Here is a 15,709-nt window from a genome sequence, read left to right on the forward strand (position 1 = left end):
ATTTAACATGATCACTCGCTGGCCTTTAGAACGTCATGCAGTTATTGAACATTGACTCTGGTGTTTATTTTTAACACTGGATGTCCTTTAACTTTAAATAAAAGTGAACTGAATAACAACGAAAGCTTTGTGGTGCAGCTACGAAATGGCTGTAACACATTACTGTAGTTTGTTCACATTCACATAATAATAAAACCTAACCCAACTAATGGAATTTAACAATACTTCACAATTACTGTATCAATAACAGCAAAATAAATGTTGACTTGGGATCATTGATTGTTTCACTAACTCAGGGGAGACTCACCCTGACATTTCTCCATTATCTGTTTAGAAGCAGCTGGGAGTGTCACTACAATGAGAAAAGCTAGTCCACCTTAACAGTCCACCTTAAGGGAGCCAGGGTATTCCAGAAAGGAGGTTCAACAAACTCTGAGTCTAACCTGAACTCTGAGTTGATTTACTCCGAGATGGGAAACTCTTGAGTATTCAATTCAAGAACAGCTGAATTAGTTCAGTTAACTCTGAGTATGTTCACCCTGAGTTCAGCGAGTGCACGACCTCAATGAAAAGCCATCATCAATGGAGCCCCGAAACCTCGATTTTACCATGGCAACCGCTGAGAAAAAGAAACCAAGCTACTTTACCCCACTGGAACTAAAGGTCCTCATGCTGCCTACAGCGAATATGAGCCCATATTTAAAAAGAACAGCAACATTGCTGCAGCAGCTAAGGAGAGAAAAATATCACAGGAGAAAATCGCTGCCCGTGTCATTTGTGTCAATGCGTAAGTTTGAATGCACTTGTCCAGTGACTTAACATTAACAGCACTTTATTAAAATTGTAGCGTACAGGTGAAAAAGTGGTGGATTGAATAAATTTGGATTTTCACTTAGATGTACTCCTACAGGGCGAATTGCACTTGGAAGCAACGGAAAATGAAAATATAAAAACATCATTCAGAAAGGTAAGGCATATTTTGCTAGGCCATGATTGTAGGCCGACCTCACTTTGGTTTTAATCATATTTTAAGTTAAATAATTAAAAAATATTCATTCAGTGGCTATTTCAACATGTAGTCATTTTAAAACCCCCAAAAAATGCTATTTAAACACATATATGTCTTCTCGCCAAATATCCTGCTGAGCATATTGACATTTGATATGGATATAAAGCACACACTGTGAACAAAATATTAACCTTTCATTATGGGACTGAGAATTACTATGATGACTGTGTATTAGATTATGAAGCATACGAATGTGGGTGTGGTACTTTTATTTAGCCAACTGATATTTGATTATTGATTTTGTTTACTGTCTTTTATTGTATGGTGGTATTTTAGCTTTTTCAATGCTTTTTAACTTTGATTTATTATTGGAGTTTTGTTTTATTTTATTGTTTTTATGTATTAATTTTTTTAATTTGATTTTTATTTATTTTATCCGTACTGGAGTAATTGATTTGTAGACTTAAATATTGGTGTTTTGTGTATGAAAATGTAATAAAATACTAATTTTAAAAAAAATGAACATTTGAGTTTTACTCATCCAATTGAAAAGGTGGTGTGTGAGATTGGAATATGTATGTAATATATTATTAAGATTAATGTTTGACTCTTATGACAAACGGTACCGTCCTAACAGATATTCATCGGGGAATGAGAGCACAGCCAATGGAGATCTGAAAATCCACTCCTGACTTAAGGCACTGTGTAATAATTCTGCTTTGATATCGATCAGATTGCAAAAGTACGGACATTTCGTGTCTGACAGCTTGCGTCAGGTGGGAGGGACAGGTAGAACTCTGTTCACAGAGTCAGTTACCATGGTGATTGACTCAGAGTTTGACTTAACTCTCTTTCTGAAACGGATAACATAGAGTTTCCCTCATCTCAGGGTTAACATACTACGAGTTTTCACAAAACCTGTTTCTGGAATACCCCTCTTTTCAACCTGTGCTGAAACGTCTGTTTAGACTTTGGTGTAAAGGGCAGAGCACGAGGAAAGCTTTTGCTTAAATTTACAAAATAAAAGACAAAACAGGAACAACACTGTCTGAATCATTATGCTGCAAATAACTGTTTTATCACGATTATCTTGTTTTGAAAATCGAGGGAAGCTAAAATCGTAATCGAAATCAAAATCTGACTAATCGCCCAGCCCTACCATCGACATGATCTGTACTTGAGTATTTGCATTATGATTACCAAATAAAATGAATTTTGGTTTACTCAAACTTACTGATAATTTGTTTCCATTTTTCCATTCAACCATTTTTTTTAAGCTTTTGTATTTCTGTAGTGATCACATCTATTAATTGTTGTAGATTCTCGCCTGAACAAAAAAATATTTGTATCATCAGCAAATAATACCAGCTTCCATTTTTTGGATACTGTACATATGTCATTAATAAACAAATTAGATAATTTAGAAACCAACACTGACCCCTGTGGGACGCCACAAGCAATGTCCAAACACAATAAAGAAAACTCTTCACAAACAACTTCACAAATTGTTGCCTGCCACTGAAATAACCAAATCTGTACCTGATGCCATATAGTTCCAGTTTACTATTCGGTATTTTGTGATTGATTGCATCAAGGGCTTTGTTGAGGTCCAGAATTACCCCAACTGCATATTTTTTATGATCTATGGAGTTTGTGATTTCTTCAATTGAATCTATTAATGCCAGTGATGTTGACTAGTTTGGTCTGAATCCATATTGATTATTGGTAAATAATTTGTATTTATTAATAAATTTGTCCAATCTGTCATTAAAAACTTTTTCAAGAATTTTTGAGAATTGTGGAAGTAAAGAAACAGGTCTGTAATTTGTGAAGTGGTGTTTGTTTCCAGTTTTGTACAGTGGTAAGATTTTGGCTATTTTCATTTTGTTTGGAAATTTACCAGTTTGGAATGACTAGTTGCAGATGTATGTTAGTGGTTTTGAAATCCCATTAATAACCCTCTTGACTACTGTCATGTCTATTTCATTAAAGTCGTTTTGTCTCTACACTTACACTACCACAATACTAGAATTTCCACACTGCCGTCAGAAACATATATCTAGGATTCCTTTCTATAAAAAACTTCATTAATTTCTTCAGCTGTCATTGGTGGATCAGGGATTTTTTCCACCAAGTTTGGTCCAACATTCACAGAACATTTGGTAAAGCTATTTACCACACTGTACATATTGTAAATTTCCTTTTCATTATCAATAAAATACTGAGGATAACTTATTTGTTTAGGTCCATTTTTAATAATACTATTCAATATATATTCCATATCTTTTAACATTATTTTTATTCTCATCTAATGTTTTACCATAGTAGTCCTTCCTACATCTCTGTATAATATTAGTTAACTTATTCTTATATTTTTTGTATTGATTTTCTGCCTCTTTAGTTCTCTGTTTTATGAAATCTTTGTATAATGTATTTTTCTTCTTGCAGGCATTGTGCAATCCCCCATCCATGGATGATCTCTATACTTTTCTGCTGTATTGTTTTATGGGACAATTTATATCATGTAATAATGTGAATGTCCTTTAAAATGTTTCAAATGCACTGTACATATCCTTATCCTGATTATGTTTTCCCAATTTTGTGCCAGCAAATCATCTTTTAGTGCGTTCATTGATTCCTCTGTCCTCATTCGTCTGAATTCTGGTTTCTTGTACAGATGATTTTTTTTTGTGTTTAATGTCATAGACAGTGAAAACTGGTAGGTGGTCACTGACGTCGTTGATCAAAAGTCTGCTTTTTGTATTCTTTTTCTACGTCATTAGTGTATATGTTGTCTATTAAGGTGGCACAGTGGGATGTTACTCTACTGGGTCTGATAACTTTTGGGAATAAGCCCATACTATGTATTGTGTTGATAAAATCTGCAGTTATTTCTATTTAATTTGGATTGAACGGGTCAATATTAAAATCCCCACAAATGAAAAGTACTTTTTGACTTATTTTTGAGAACATTCCCTCCATTCAGTCGCTGAAATATTCAATACTAGACCCTGGTGTCCTAAATATACAACTAATTAAGATTTTTTTTTCTTTTCTCTATGAAGATTTTAATTGTTATACATTCTAGTAAATTGTCCACCACAGTTGTCATACATTCCAACACTTTGTAATTCATTTTTTCTTTATCTACGGACATAGCCACTCCTCCGCTCTTATTTTTTCTATTTATATAACTGAATTCATATCCATCTAAAACAAAGTTTATTCCTTTATCAGGGTTGATTCAAGTTTCACATATAGCTATTATGTTGAACGGTTGTGTAAATTGACATAAGTATTCCTTGATGTTGAAATTTGCATGCAGGCTTCTGCAGTTAAAGTGGATTACTGATAATCTGTAACCTGTCTTAATAGTATTGATTATACTATTCTTTCTGTATAGAAACAGCAATGATCATTTATTTACAGTAGAAATGATTGTTGTGAGTTAGGTGATTACTGTCTCCAGATGCAGATGAGTGAGTTCTTTCAGTGTGTGTCATGGTTTTGTGCTGTGATGATACCTTACAGTCCAGTTTAAGTTGCTCATTGGTATTTATCCAGCTCGTCTGTGTTCCTGACGACCAATACTTTGGCTTCCTCTGCTGTGCCGTTTAGCTTGATGAACACTTGACAGTTTGTAGTCCATGTGTTTTGATTTTGTTTCTGTTTCTTCATGTGGTTTGATTTTCTGGCGATGTAGGCATTTCGTTTATGAGTGTCCTTCCTTGTTTCAACAGAGCAGTTTTGTGTTTTCTGTTTACAAACCTTACTATGATGGCTGGTTTGTCGTTAGCATTTGTTCAGGGCAGAGGGTGCCATGCCTCGATGTTGGCACAGTCCACTGTTGAATGAGCATCCATCTCTCCGGGTTCCCCCCCATCGTCTGCGGCCACCGCCCGAGCGCATGACCGGGGTTTAATCTGAAGCCTTGTAACGATCATGTTGTTTCTCCTGGTATAAACTGCTCAAAGTCCTCCACTCCTCTCCAGTAGGCGATCCGCCTGTCTTTCTCCGCATTGAGTAGCCTGAGCGACTTTACCTCCTCCACCAGGTCCAGGATATTCTTCTGCTATTGTCTAACAGCAGAGACCTCCTCCGCCAGAAAGTTTAATGACTTTTTAATATCATCGACTTCCTCGATTAGTTAGTTCTTATTTGGTCACATTAGTATCGCTGGATGTTTCCACCACAACAGCTGTTAGCTCGCCAGCCACTAACTTGAGCTCGTTCAGTCCAAAAAACGAAGTCTCAAACCAGGCAGGAGTCAAACCGATGGTTTCAGCAGATAGTCCGATGTCCGTAATCCCAAATTCCGATGTCGTAAAGCCAAAAATAATCAATAATCCAAGCACCAAAACTAACAGCAAACTCACAACAAAAAGACGTTCAAACTAGTATGCTATTGCTACTGCGGCTGCTCTGATTGGTCGCCCTAATCTCGCGATATTTTTCGCACGAGATCTTGAGATGGCGTTTTGCTGTTTCCGGCTTCGGCAGGTAGATCCATAATAGATCCATGATCGAGACTAATTTATAATAGATTCATGATCAAGACGGGTTTCGAAACGTCACGTGATCGGTACCAAACCCAGACAGATTAAGTCTCCATTAATGAATGAAACTATTAAAATGTTCAAAAAACTAACTGTAGCATAGGGTAAGACCAATGTCATCAAGTCACATAGTTAATAATGATATGAAATAGTCACCATATCCTACAAGAACTAAATTAATAGCAGTTTGATTTGAAACAATGATACATGGGGGCAATGCAGGCTTCTACCAGCAGATGCCAATGTAGAGCAAACAGGTTTTGAAACGTTTCAAAACGTTTCAAAGCAATGGTATAAAAGTATTAATAAGATCAGAAAGATAAAGGAAAATATAGTGCACTAGAAAAGGTCTGCAGTCCTGAAATTACTGCCTGCAAACCTGCAGATACACCTTTCTCATCCCCTGTGCTTGATTAGCTCATTCCTGGAAGGTATAGTCAGCCATACTGATTGTAAACAACTGACAATGTAAACTTTTCAAATAGTATGCAAGTGATCTGTGATTTCTGTTCATGGTTCAGCCTTCATTGACATGAATTCTGATGTATATCAGCATTATATCATATTGCTGCTGTATATAAATCCGCTGAGTGCATCTGTCACCCTAAAACTACATCAATAATTCATAACCATCATAACAGCTCTCAGTGCAGATCAATCAGACAGCCTACAAATGACATATTAAAATTTCTGTCAATTACATGCAATTTTAGTACAAGGGTAAGAACATTTACACAACTGCAACAAAAACAAAAGCACAAAACCAATTTCTCTCAAAACCACCTTTATTCTCAAGAGCCGATTCACATTAGCTGCAATCATCGTCAGTCATGAGCATTAAAATAATTTCCTCCCAAAGTCCTCCACGTTCATGTCAAAGCACTGCCCAGAGTCGGACAATGCATTACTGGACAATGTTTCAGGTAAATGCCGGGTGCAAGACAGCAAATTTGCAACAGAATTTTCTCATCTTCTGTTTTGCTGCCACAGATTCACTCCTACACCTACGCAACCCTTACCTCACTCCCTTTCTCTCCATGACGGTTTTCCAGTACGTGTTAAACAGAGGAGTTGAACAAGAATACACTCAAACACACAAGGAGAGAAATCTGTGTTGACGGTGGATGACTTTTTCTCTGACGCTGGTTACACTTTGACCTTAAAGAGTAACTAAACCCCCAAACCCCTTTTTTTTCAGCTGAAATTAATGTATATTGGGTATTAAGTTGTGTCTGTGATGATTCCTGTTCCAAATCCTGACATTTAGTATAAATTAATTTGACTTTTTTATTGATTATTTTTCTTTTCATATTGTAAATATTCTTTGCGACTGCTCTCCAATGGTTTAAACGCATGGAGGCGGGAATGCGTTAATTCCTATGAAAGCTTCTCAGTGGTACACGAAGCCTCTAAAATTTGTCAGTCGAGATATAAAATTTACCTCAATCTTCTCCATCATGGTGCCCATAGAGCAAGCACACTGCAAAGTCTTTCAGCAGCTAACCTTAGGTTTAGCCTGCTAACTTGAATGGGGATGAAATAATTTACTGTTGAGGCTCTTCTAGACTTTTGAAATGTTATTGGACTAAAAGAATCCATCTTCTATAGTAAAATGAGTCGGGGAATGTGGAGAATCTGGCATAAAAAAAAATGCATCCGCTGATTTACTTAATTCTTCATAATGTAGGTCTGTGGGAAAAGTCCTTGGCATCACAAGATGGACACTAAAATTGTAATTTTATTTTTAATTTTTTTTTTTTATGATGGTTTGATTCTTAAACGGCTTCAATGAAAGTTTTACAAATACAAAACCCACCATGGCTCAAAAATTCAGAATAGAAAGATTTACAATTGACCTTATTTGCAGTTCGAGATTTCCTGTCAACAGTTTTATTAACGTATCTCATATAATGGTCTTTGGGGAAAATACTTTGTGGGCCGTAGGGGATTTTTTGCTGCAATACTACAAGTGGCCAGTGAGAAATTACTGCAAGGGGAAGCAGCTTTCCTTGGGGCCTGGTTAGTGCTTGTTGCTCCAGGAGCTGTCATTACTGTTTTGCAAACAGCGGCCTGCATATCTTGTCATCTACAACAACGCAGTCCCTGACTGCTTATGTTGTCAACTACGACGCAGATCCCTAATTGGCCCGAATGGATTGTAATTTCTAGAAAAAGTTTGGGGCAGCTGTGAGTCCAGGCTGATACAGAGTGAAACAGAATATCGAGCACACTTCGTCAGGATGATCTTATGAGGCTACGACACTGTTCCTGTGGGTACTTCTTTTTTTAATTTCTGGGACCGAGGCACTTAAGCCATAATTCTGGGGTTTCGTTACTCTTTAAATGTATTTAGCTGTGCTGCTTTATACTGACAGTGAATTCCAGCTACAGTTATCTTTTAAATAGTGGAACTAATGCTGCATTAATATTTTTTTTTATGATTCATAATGTCTTGCTCATAGTACTTTTGCAGAGATGTGGAAATGGATTTGAGAGCAAGATACTGTATTTTTTTTTACGCTATGCAAAACAATATGTTCATATTATGCGAACAACATCCGTAAAAAAAATCTGCAGTCTGAAAATATACATCCTTTTTCCTTTGTACTGTAAAATAGCTTTTCTCTCTTGCTAATGGTTTGTAACTGAGTAACCTTAAAAGCAACAACTCGTGGGAGAGGTAACAGCGTGCTGACACCTTTTCAGGAACAGTAAACATCATCTGAACCAGCAGGCAGCATTGACTATGTTTACATGCACCAACAGCTCTGTGCATACTATAATTCAAGTAATTATGGTTATGAGTGCAACGTGTAAAAATCTAACATATTCTAACGGCCATTAAACTCCAGTTTGTACATAACCTACAAAACACAAACGTTTGCATCATAAACTACTAAGAAGTTAACTTTCGGGATACTTACTCTATTTTATATTTTGATGTTATTTGGGCTTTAAGCAACAAAATTTAATGTGAATAATGAGTCCAATGTAGTGTGAAGGTGTTACTTGTGGTGAGGAGCCCGCGTAGAATCCCCAAAAGCTCAACAGCTCTACTGAGCATTTTACCATCTTTCAGCTCATTGTTTTGGTTTCATAGCAAACAACATTGCTGTTTTTTTGTCTCACAATCTCATCAACTCTTTAAACAGGCAGCTGATTTCAGGTTTATCAACTAAGCGCTACCTCCACCCCAACAGAGGTCATACAGACGAGTTAGCGGATAGCTGGTGAACACACTGAAGCACTTACAGCAGCAGCTTAAAAGCCAGATATTTTTCTCAGAACAGAGACTGAGCCAATACAGACTTACATTCATCAGGTCACCAGAAATGCAACTTAAACAAAGTAATGCTTGCTCCTTGTCTGCAGGTGTGCAAGTGGCAATAGCTAATATTTTAGCTATGTCAACTTTATAAGGCCATGTCTTGTCAAATGATCGCAATTTTTTCAGTATGTTATGAAGTGCTGCCACCAATCAACTAAAAGTGATCGTTTTGAGGTTAAGAAGTTTATTTAATGGTGAGGTAAGGTTTAGGTCGCTGTGCTATGAAAAAAAACAAGAAAAAAAACCCAAAACAAACTCAACCTGATTGAGATGAGATGAAATGTTATGACTAAAGGAGACGGCCCTAATATCTGGCTTATTAACTTTTTTGAATAGGAAGTTTTTTCAAGTTTGTAAGTAAAATTATAAATTTTGGTTTTCTTTTGCACAAGATATGGTGAGTTCCTTAGTATACACCTTAAGGGAAATAGCAAGGTTATGAACTGACTATTTACTCTGTCCTAGAAAACTTTCAGAATGCAATCTGTTTCATTTTGGAGTGAGCCTTGTGACTCACCTGAAAAACCACTAACCTTGAAAGTTCATATTTTTACTATGAGGAACCCAGGGCTGGCTGCACAGACTGTCAAACTTCGGATTTGAGAATGATTTAACTTCAGTCACATTTAAGACTAATGCCAATGTCCTCAATTTCACAAAACCGTCTAATCTTAACAATCTTTAAACATGCGCTCAGATGTACGTCAACCATAATTTTACACTCATTGCCCAGAAGACTGAAGGGAGAGTTCTTGGTACAAATAATCCTCTTGTTTTTACCAAAGGAAATTGCTGAAAATATCCCACAACCATTTGCAATACCTTAAGAAGAGCTAAAGGAAAGATCACTGGACACATGTCAAAGAAATTATGCTCAATATACCAAGTAGTGGGTTGGGGACATTACAGAGTTAGTGGGTCAAGAGGGACACAGACATAATTGTTACCATAAAAGCTCTTTTTGCTCTGAAATATCCGAGCTAACTTTAGGCTTGTAGTTTAGCTAATCTTAGTTTTAGGTAAACAATAAGAATTTAATGTATAGCTATGCCACTCTCAGCCAAAAAGCTCTAATAAACCCTTTCAACAACCCAATGTCAAACAGGCAAAGTTAGTGATGAACTGGCAAAAAAGCTGAATATCCTGTAGATCAAGAGTTTGATATTTTCCTTAAAAAATGGTAGACTAGAGCTCAAAGGAGTTAAGATATTGGACAATAAGATGGTCAGAAGCAAGACTCCAAGTGAATGCAAGTGCTACTCTGTTCCTGCTAGTTGAGCAAATGTGCATAGTTTTGCCAACACATTAGCCACAACAACCTACCAACTCTACGTCAACGTAGTATGTCTGTCAACTTGCTGTAAAGTTCTGTCCCTTAGTCTCAGAAAAAAAGTCAACTAATGCAACTTTGAAATGACTCCATTTTTATTTTGTGCAACTCTCATTGTGGCCCTTAACCTGTGCAGGAACCCTGAAATATAGTTCCAGATTTGGTTCCTCGGTCATACTTTGTCTCTACTCCTGAGGTAGTATGTGTTGAAGGTCCAGCAGCTATCAGGGTGGAGTTTAAGTACTGATGCCGCAGACGGGTCAAGTACCAGAGGTGTGGACTCGAGTCAGACTAGAGTCACATATTTCATGAGTTTAGACTTGACAAAAAAAAATTTTAAAAAAAGAAAGACTTGCAACTCCACTCGGTCTTTAGCACCAATGATTTACGACTTGAGCCTTTTGACCTTAGAATACTTGATACCTTCCCCCGAGCCCAAAGATTAAAAAGTTTGTTATTTAAAAACTGTGCCATGAATCATTTAAATCCCCTTCATTTCCTGAGACTTTAACCCTAATCCATTCCAGCAAGTCGATACAAACGTTCCCAAATTATCCACTTTGTTGAAACCAATTCAGTAGGATCCAATCATGTTGCAGGAGAGAACCATGATGTAATAACAGTACTGAGTACTAGTGGGAAAAAAATGATACCACTGACTAAGTCATTCATGTACAAAAGCTAAGTGTTAGTCAACAAATACTAATTAAGGTATGCAAAACACACGGGTATAAAATTACAGATGGAGATGCAACAACTTCCAACAAACTAATATGCAAATTTTAATAAGGACTTTGGACTTGACACAGGACTTCTCCGTCTCTACTTGGGACTTGTTGGAACTTGATTTGGGACTTGCCTATCTTGACTTGGGGCTTGATTCTAGACTCGCCTGTCTTGTTTTGGTACTTGATTTGGGACTTGACAGTCTTGATTTGATACTTGACTTGGGACTTGCCTGTCTTGACTTGGGTCTTGTGTGCAAACACTGGAGACATACTTGTGACTTGCAAAACAATGACCTGGTCCTACCTCTGTCAAGAACAAGCTTCCAAACTGCTACAGAACACGACCAAGCGACCAAGCAACACTTGTTGCTAGAACAGCATGGGGCTTAGCATGGGAATTTCTTTCCATGTTGTTGATGCAGCCGAATTTCTGAGACTAGCTGAAAAGTCTATAAAGTTCAATAAAGAGGTAAGAGTAAGCACAAGTTTTGTTTCAATGCACATCCACCAGTCATAGGAGTACATTACAAAAGACAACCAGATAATGGTGTTGTCATCTCATTGCATTAAGAAATTAAGTCTCAAACAAAGTCATACTTTTTTATTCCTTTTAATACTTTTTAGGACTAATTTGCCAATGTAAGATGCAAGTCTAATCCTCACAGTTCTTCAGATGCAAACACAAATGCAACAAAGGGATCTTTAAGTCCTCATTCAGTTCCTGAGTTCAGTTCCTGGGAGTATTCGGTTGAAAAGGGCCATTAGACAAGCCTAAGAATTAAGACTGACCTAAGTCTATAGATTGGTCTACAATATGTGCAACCAGCCCCGAATGTGACAACTGACCAGATATATCTTCCCCTCTTTGTTCATCTAGTCACTGCTTGTGGTAACTGACATTCACACATTCTTCTTATTCAGTGTGTCTATCAAGCATAAACAACAGTGAGTAGTAACTAATGGGACATCTGTTTTGATCTTTGTTATGTTTTGTCTACCAGGACTACTCTGTTAACTGGTTTACCAGTGGCACCAGGCAGGCTCAGTCACGGCTATCAAAGGTTCCTGCAAACACCCTGACATAGAGATGACCTCAACAGGACAATGGACAACAGGGGTGCATGTAAACGTGGCCAATGTTACTTTTCCAAATGGCTCTGGCTCAGCATGGCCCAGCCCTATTTGTCAACTGGGTCCGCCTGAGCCCGGGTGCCAGCTCCCCCATCAATCTCTCTCCCTCTGATTGTCTGTGCATTTTTATTTTTTTAGTCTGTACAGTTTGCGAGGTGTGTGTGTGAGGTCCGGGTCATTCAAACACTGCAGCAAGTCTATTGCTTTGATAAAAGGCATCACTTCACAGAAAAGAGGGGGGAAAAAAACACAAGCTGCTTTGAGGAGTAGTGTGAAGCTTGAGAAAGCGAGATATACAGAGCAAATGTTTGTCACATTGCAAACAACAATACCAGGGAGGCTTTTAGAACGACAACAAAAAAAAGACATACCGGCTAAAGTAAAAGAAAGGAAAGAGCGCTACGTTTTCACAATCTCACCAGCTTTCTCAGTGTACCGTGCTGATGATGAATCATACTGTTTTGGGTCAGCCAATGTTCACTTGGCCTCCAAATCCCACCGGTTGGTCACAGTGGTGGGGTCCGACCCATATGTTTTCGAGGCACATGCATATATGTGCATGTGTACAGTATGTGTACAGGTTGACGTTTGTACTGTATCTGCATGTTTGTGTGTTAGTGTATACGCATGCCATCATAAGAAGGTGGTGGGCTGTTATACAAACAGATAATGTTCATTTCTGCATGTTAATAACAATAAAGTTCAACCAGCCATTTCCCCGACCCACAATAGCACCATGACGTCACTATTTCAACATACCCCATATTCAGGGAGTTGTGAGAAAAAAAAGACGGTTAAAATCATTGTATGTGGGACTTGTGAGGCAACATGGCCGAGATGAAACACATTAAAACTCATACCGGTTGCACTGTAGAAGCTGCAAATGTGGACTAAAACACGAGTCCGAGGGACGACTCTGTGCGAGTGGCATGCACTAGATAGCATAACCAGTCAAGCCCAGCAGGGATACAATAAGGAGGGCATCATTCACTTGATTTTGGCACAGCATGTGGCATTGTCACACAAAAAACGAGTACTCTATGATTGTCTTTTCCTGACATCAGTGTCATTATGTGCTTTAGTTAGTCCTGACCAGTCTCTGGCAATATGGAACAGGCTCATTTCAATGCTACTGCTGCGTTCCTGTCAATGTCGGAAGTTTGAATCAACAATGGGTGGTTTGAAATTACAACCATAGTGTGTTTGCATGGTTGGTTGTAAAAATGAGGCCAAAAATACATGGACACAAGCAAGGTTTCTTTCACCAAAATACTGTTTTTTTTTCTTTCCAAATGCAGCTGCGACAGAGTATTAGGGCCATGGATCGATGTACTTATGCCATTCTAAATACTGGATTATAAATAATGCATCTGTTAAGGACTGCAATAAACTAATTTTTTGACTAATTTGATGATCATCAAATTGCATATTTTGTTGAACCAATCCTCCAAACTCCAAAAAGATATTCTCTTTGCTACAACATAAGACATAGAATAAATAACAAATACTAACAAATAAGAAGTCGCAGAGCTTGGATGGTTGTGGCTCAGGAGGTAGAGCGCTTGGTCGTCTACCAATCGGAAGTGTCAGTCATTCATATCTTGAGCAAGATACTGAACCCCAAATTACTTCCAAATGTATGGTCGCCATGGTTACCAATGTATGAATGTGTGCGTAAATGGCTGAATGGTGCTTATGTTGTAAAGCACTTTGAGTAGTTGCTTAGATTATATATAAATATCTTAGTTACTATATAAATGCTGTTGGAGCGCTGCAACCAAAAAGCGTTTTGGTTAAAATGAATAAACGTTACATATGAACATTATAGTCTCTTAATATAAACTAAAATATGATTTGTCTATTCCATTAGCATTAACTCCTCAATTCAGCATCATTAATACTCATGAAGAAGCTCTTTAGAATGGGTTTTGCTTGATATAAATGACCAGATTTTTTAATTTGAAATTTTCTACAAACGTGAACATACATGTCAAAGGCAAAGCTACGTGGTGTACTTCAATAAATGTATAAAATCCGTCTCTTATATTACTTATTTAGGTGTCAAATTCTTTACATTCATTTGGCAGATGCTTTTTACTCACATTTCCAAAATAAATCTTATAAATTTGACTATTTTCCCAAAATACCATCCCCTTTCTTTTTATGAGGTTTTTTTTTTCTTCTGCAATGGCCCTAATATCCTGACTTAACGCAACGCCTAAAGTGGTCCATGATATTTAGCAAAGTTTGCCAGCCTTCACAATTCAAACCTTCATGTTTAGCTCCTTACAACAAAGGCGGGTATTGGGCAGAATTATGGTCGTACTTAACTGAAAAATGAACTCTTGTTTTGAGGATTATAAACAGTATTGTTGTGTAGTGTTAACAGAGTATGCTGCTGGATAGATGTGCCGTCAAATAACGCCATCTCAGAAAAGTTAATGTTGCCAAATCTTGCCCAGGTTTCTTTCTTTGCCTCGAGTTCCTACTCTGCAAAATTCAAATTCTTCCGACATTTCTAGAACGCCGCATTGCGACTTGTGTTGTGTGGCTACCCCTATGTGCGACTTACAAAGGCCTGTGAGCTGTCGACCATTAGAGTAAGTGTTGCTGTTCGTGGGTCAGGTCATAGTATGATGGTGCGGCACTGAACAGTTCATACACTCACCAGATGGGTGACTGACTATATGCCAGTTAATATACCAACAAATAGGTCTGATAAAGTCGAGCAGGTGGGGGGAAAGGGCTAACGGATCACTACCAACGTCTTATTATGTGTGTCAGGTGAGCAGCCATCTTGAGTTTTTCAACATAAAGGAAGGAAAATACAACATCTGCATGGTTTCTAATGAATGAACAAGTGTTGATAAAATCACCATTATGCAAACTGTACAATCATCAACACAAAAAAAAAAAACTAGAGTAAAATCCGAGGTGAGAGGTTATATCCACAACATTAACAACAACAAAACAAAAAAAAAAAAGAAAAAAAAGAGCAAAATGCTATTCACATGTACCCGCACTGTAAGGAATGGTTCCATCCAAAACTAGACCAGAGAGCTACTCCTAAACTATGGAATGAAGTGACACTCAGTAGTGCTAATAGAAAGTTCATTGTGACGGGCCTTCTGCTGGTTCCACCCCTGAGACCACCAGGGTGCCCAGGCGCTGACGTATGCACACACATACTTACACACACACATACATGCACACACACACATACACTAAAATCCATTGGTCAGTCCTCGAAGACCTCCAGGAAGAGAGGAGGGAATAGCTCGGTGGGACACTCCACTTTCATGTGAAGGAATCGGCTGGCGTGGCAGGCGCCGATCATCCGCAGGTCCGTCACCTTCATTAGCAGCTTGGGCCAGAAATGCGCCAATTTGTGTTTGCGGTAGTTGATGTAATGTTCAAAGGCCAGCAGGAACTCTTCTTGGCAGCGTTCGATGCGCTCCACGCTACTCAGGCCCGGCCGATCTGATGACAAGAAGACGTGAATCAGTATCTCAGTTAGCAGAGGTGGGACCAAGTCGTTGTTTTACATGTCACAAGTAAGTCTCGAGTCTTTGCATTTAAGTCCCATATCATGACAGGCAAGTCCCAAGTCAAGACTCATTAAACTTT

At 38.0% G+C, this 15,709-nt stretch overlaps 1 protein-coding gene across 1 annotated transcript in view; it reads right to left on the reverse strand.

Moving 5' to 3' along the window:
• Positions 1-9,060: 9,060 nt before the first annotated feature.
• thrb (thyroid hormone receptor beta) overlaps positions 9,061-15,709 on the reverse strand; it is a 121,658-nt gene continuing 115,009 nt past the window's right edge. Inside the window, exon 11 of the mRNA XM_042506649.1 lies at positions 9,061-15,562. Coding sequence (XP_042362583.1) covers positions 15,321-15,562 — 242 coding nt within the window. The 3' untranslated portion in view covers positions 9,061-15,320. The remainder of the gene's footprint in view (positions 15,563-15,709) is intronic.

The sequence above is a fragment of the Plectropomus leopardus genome, chromosome 18 (assembly GCF_008729295.1).
Source record: "Plectropomus leopardus isolate mb chromosome 18, YSFRI_Pleo_2.0, whole genome shotgun sequence".
In the NCBI taxonomy this organism is placed as follows: Eukaryota; Metazoa; Chordata; class Actinopteri; order Perciformes; family Serranidae; genus Plectropomus; species Plectropomus leopardus.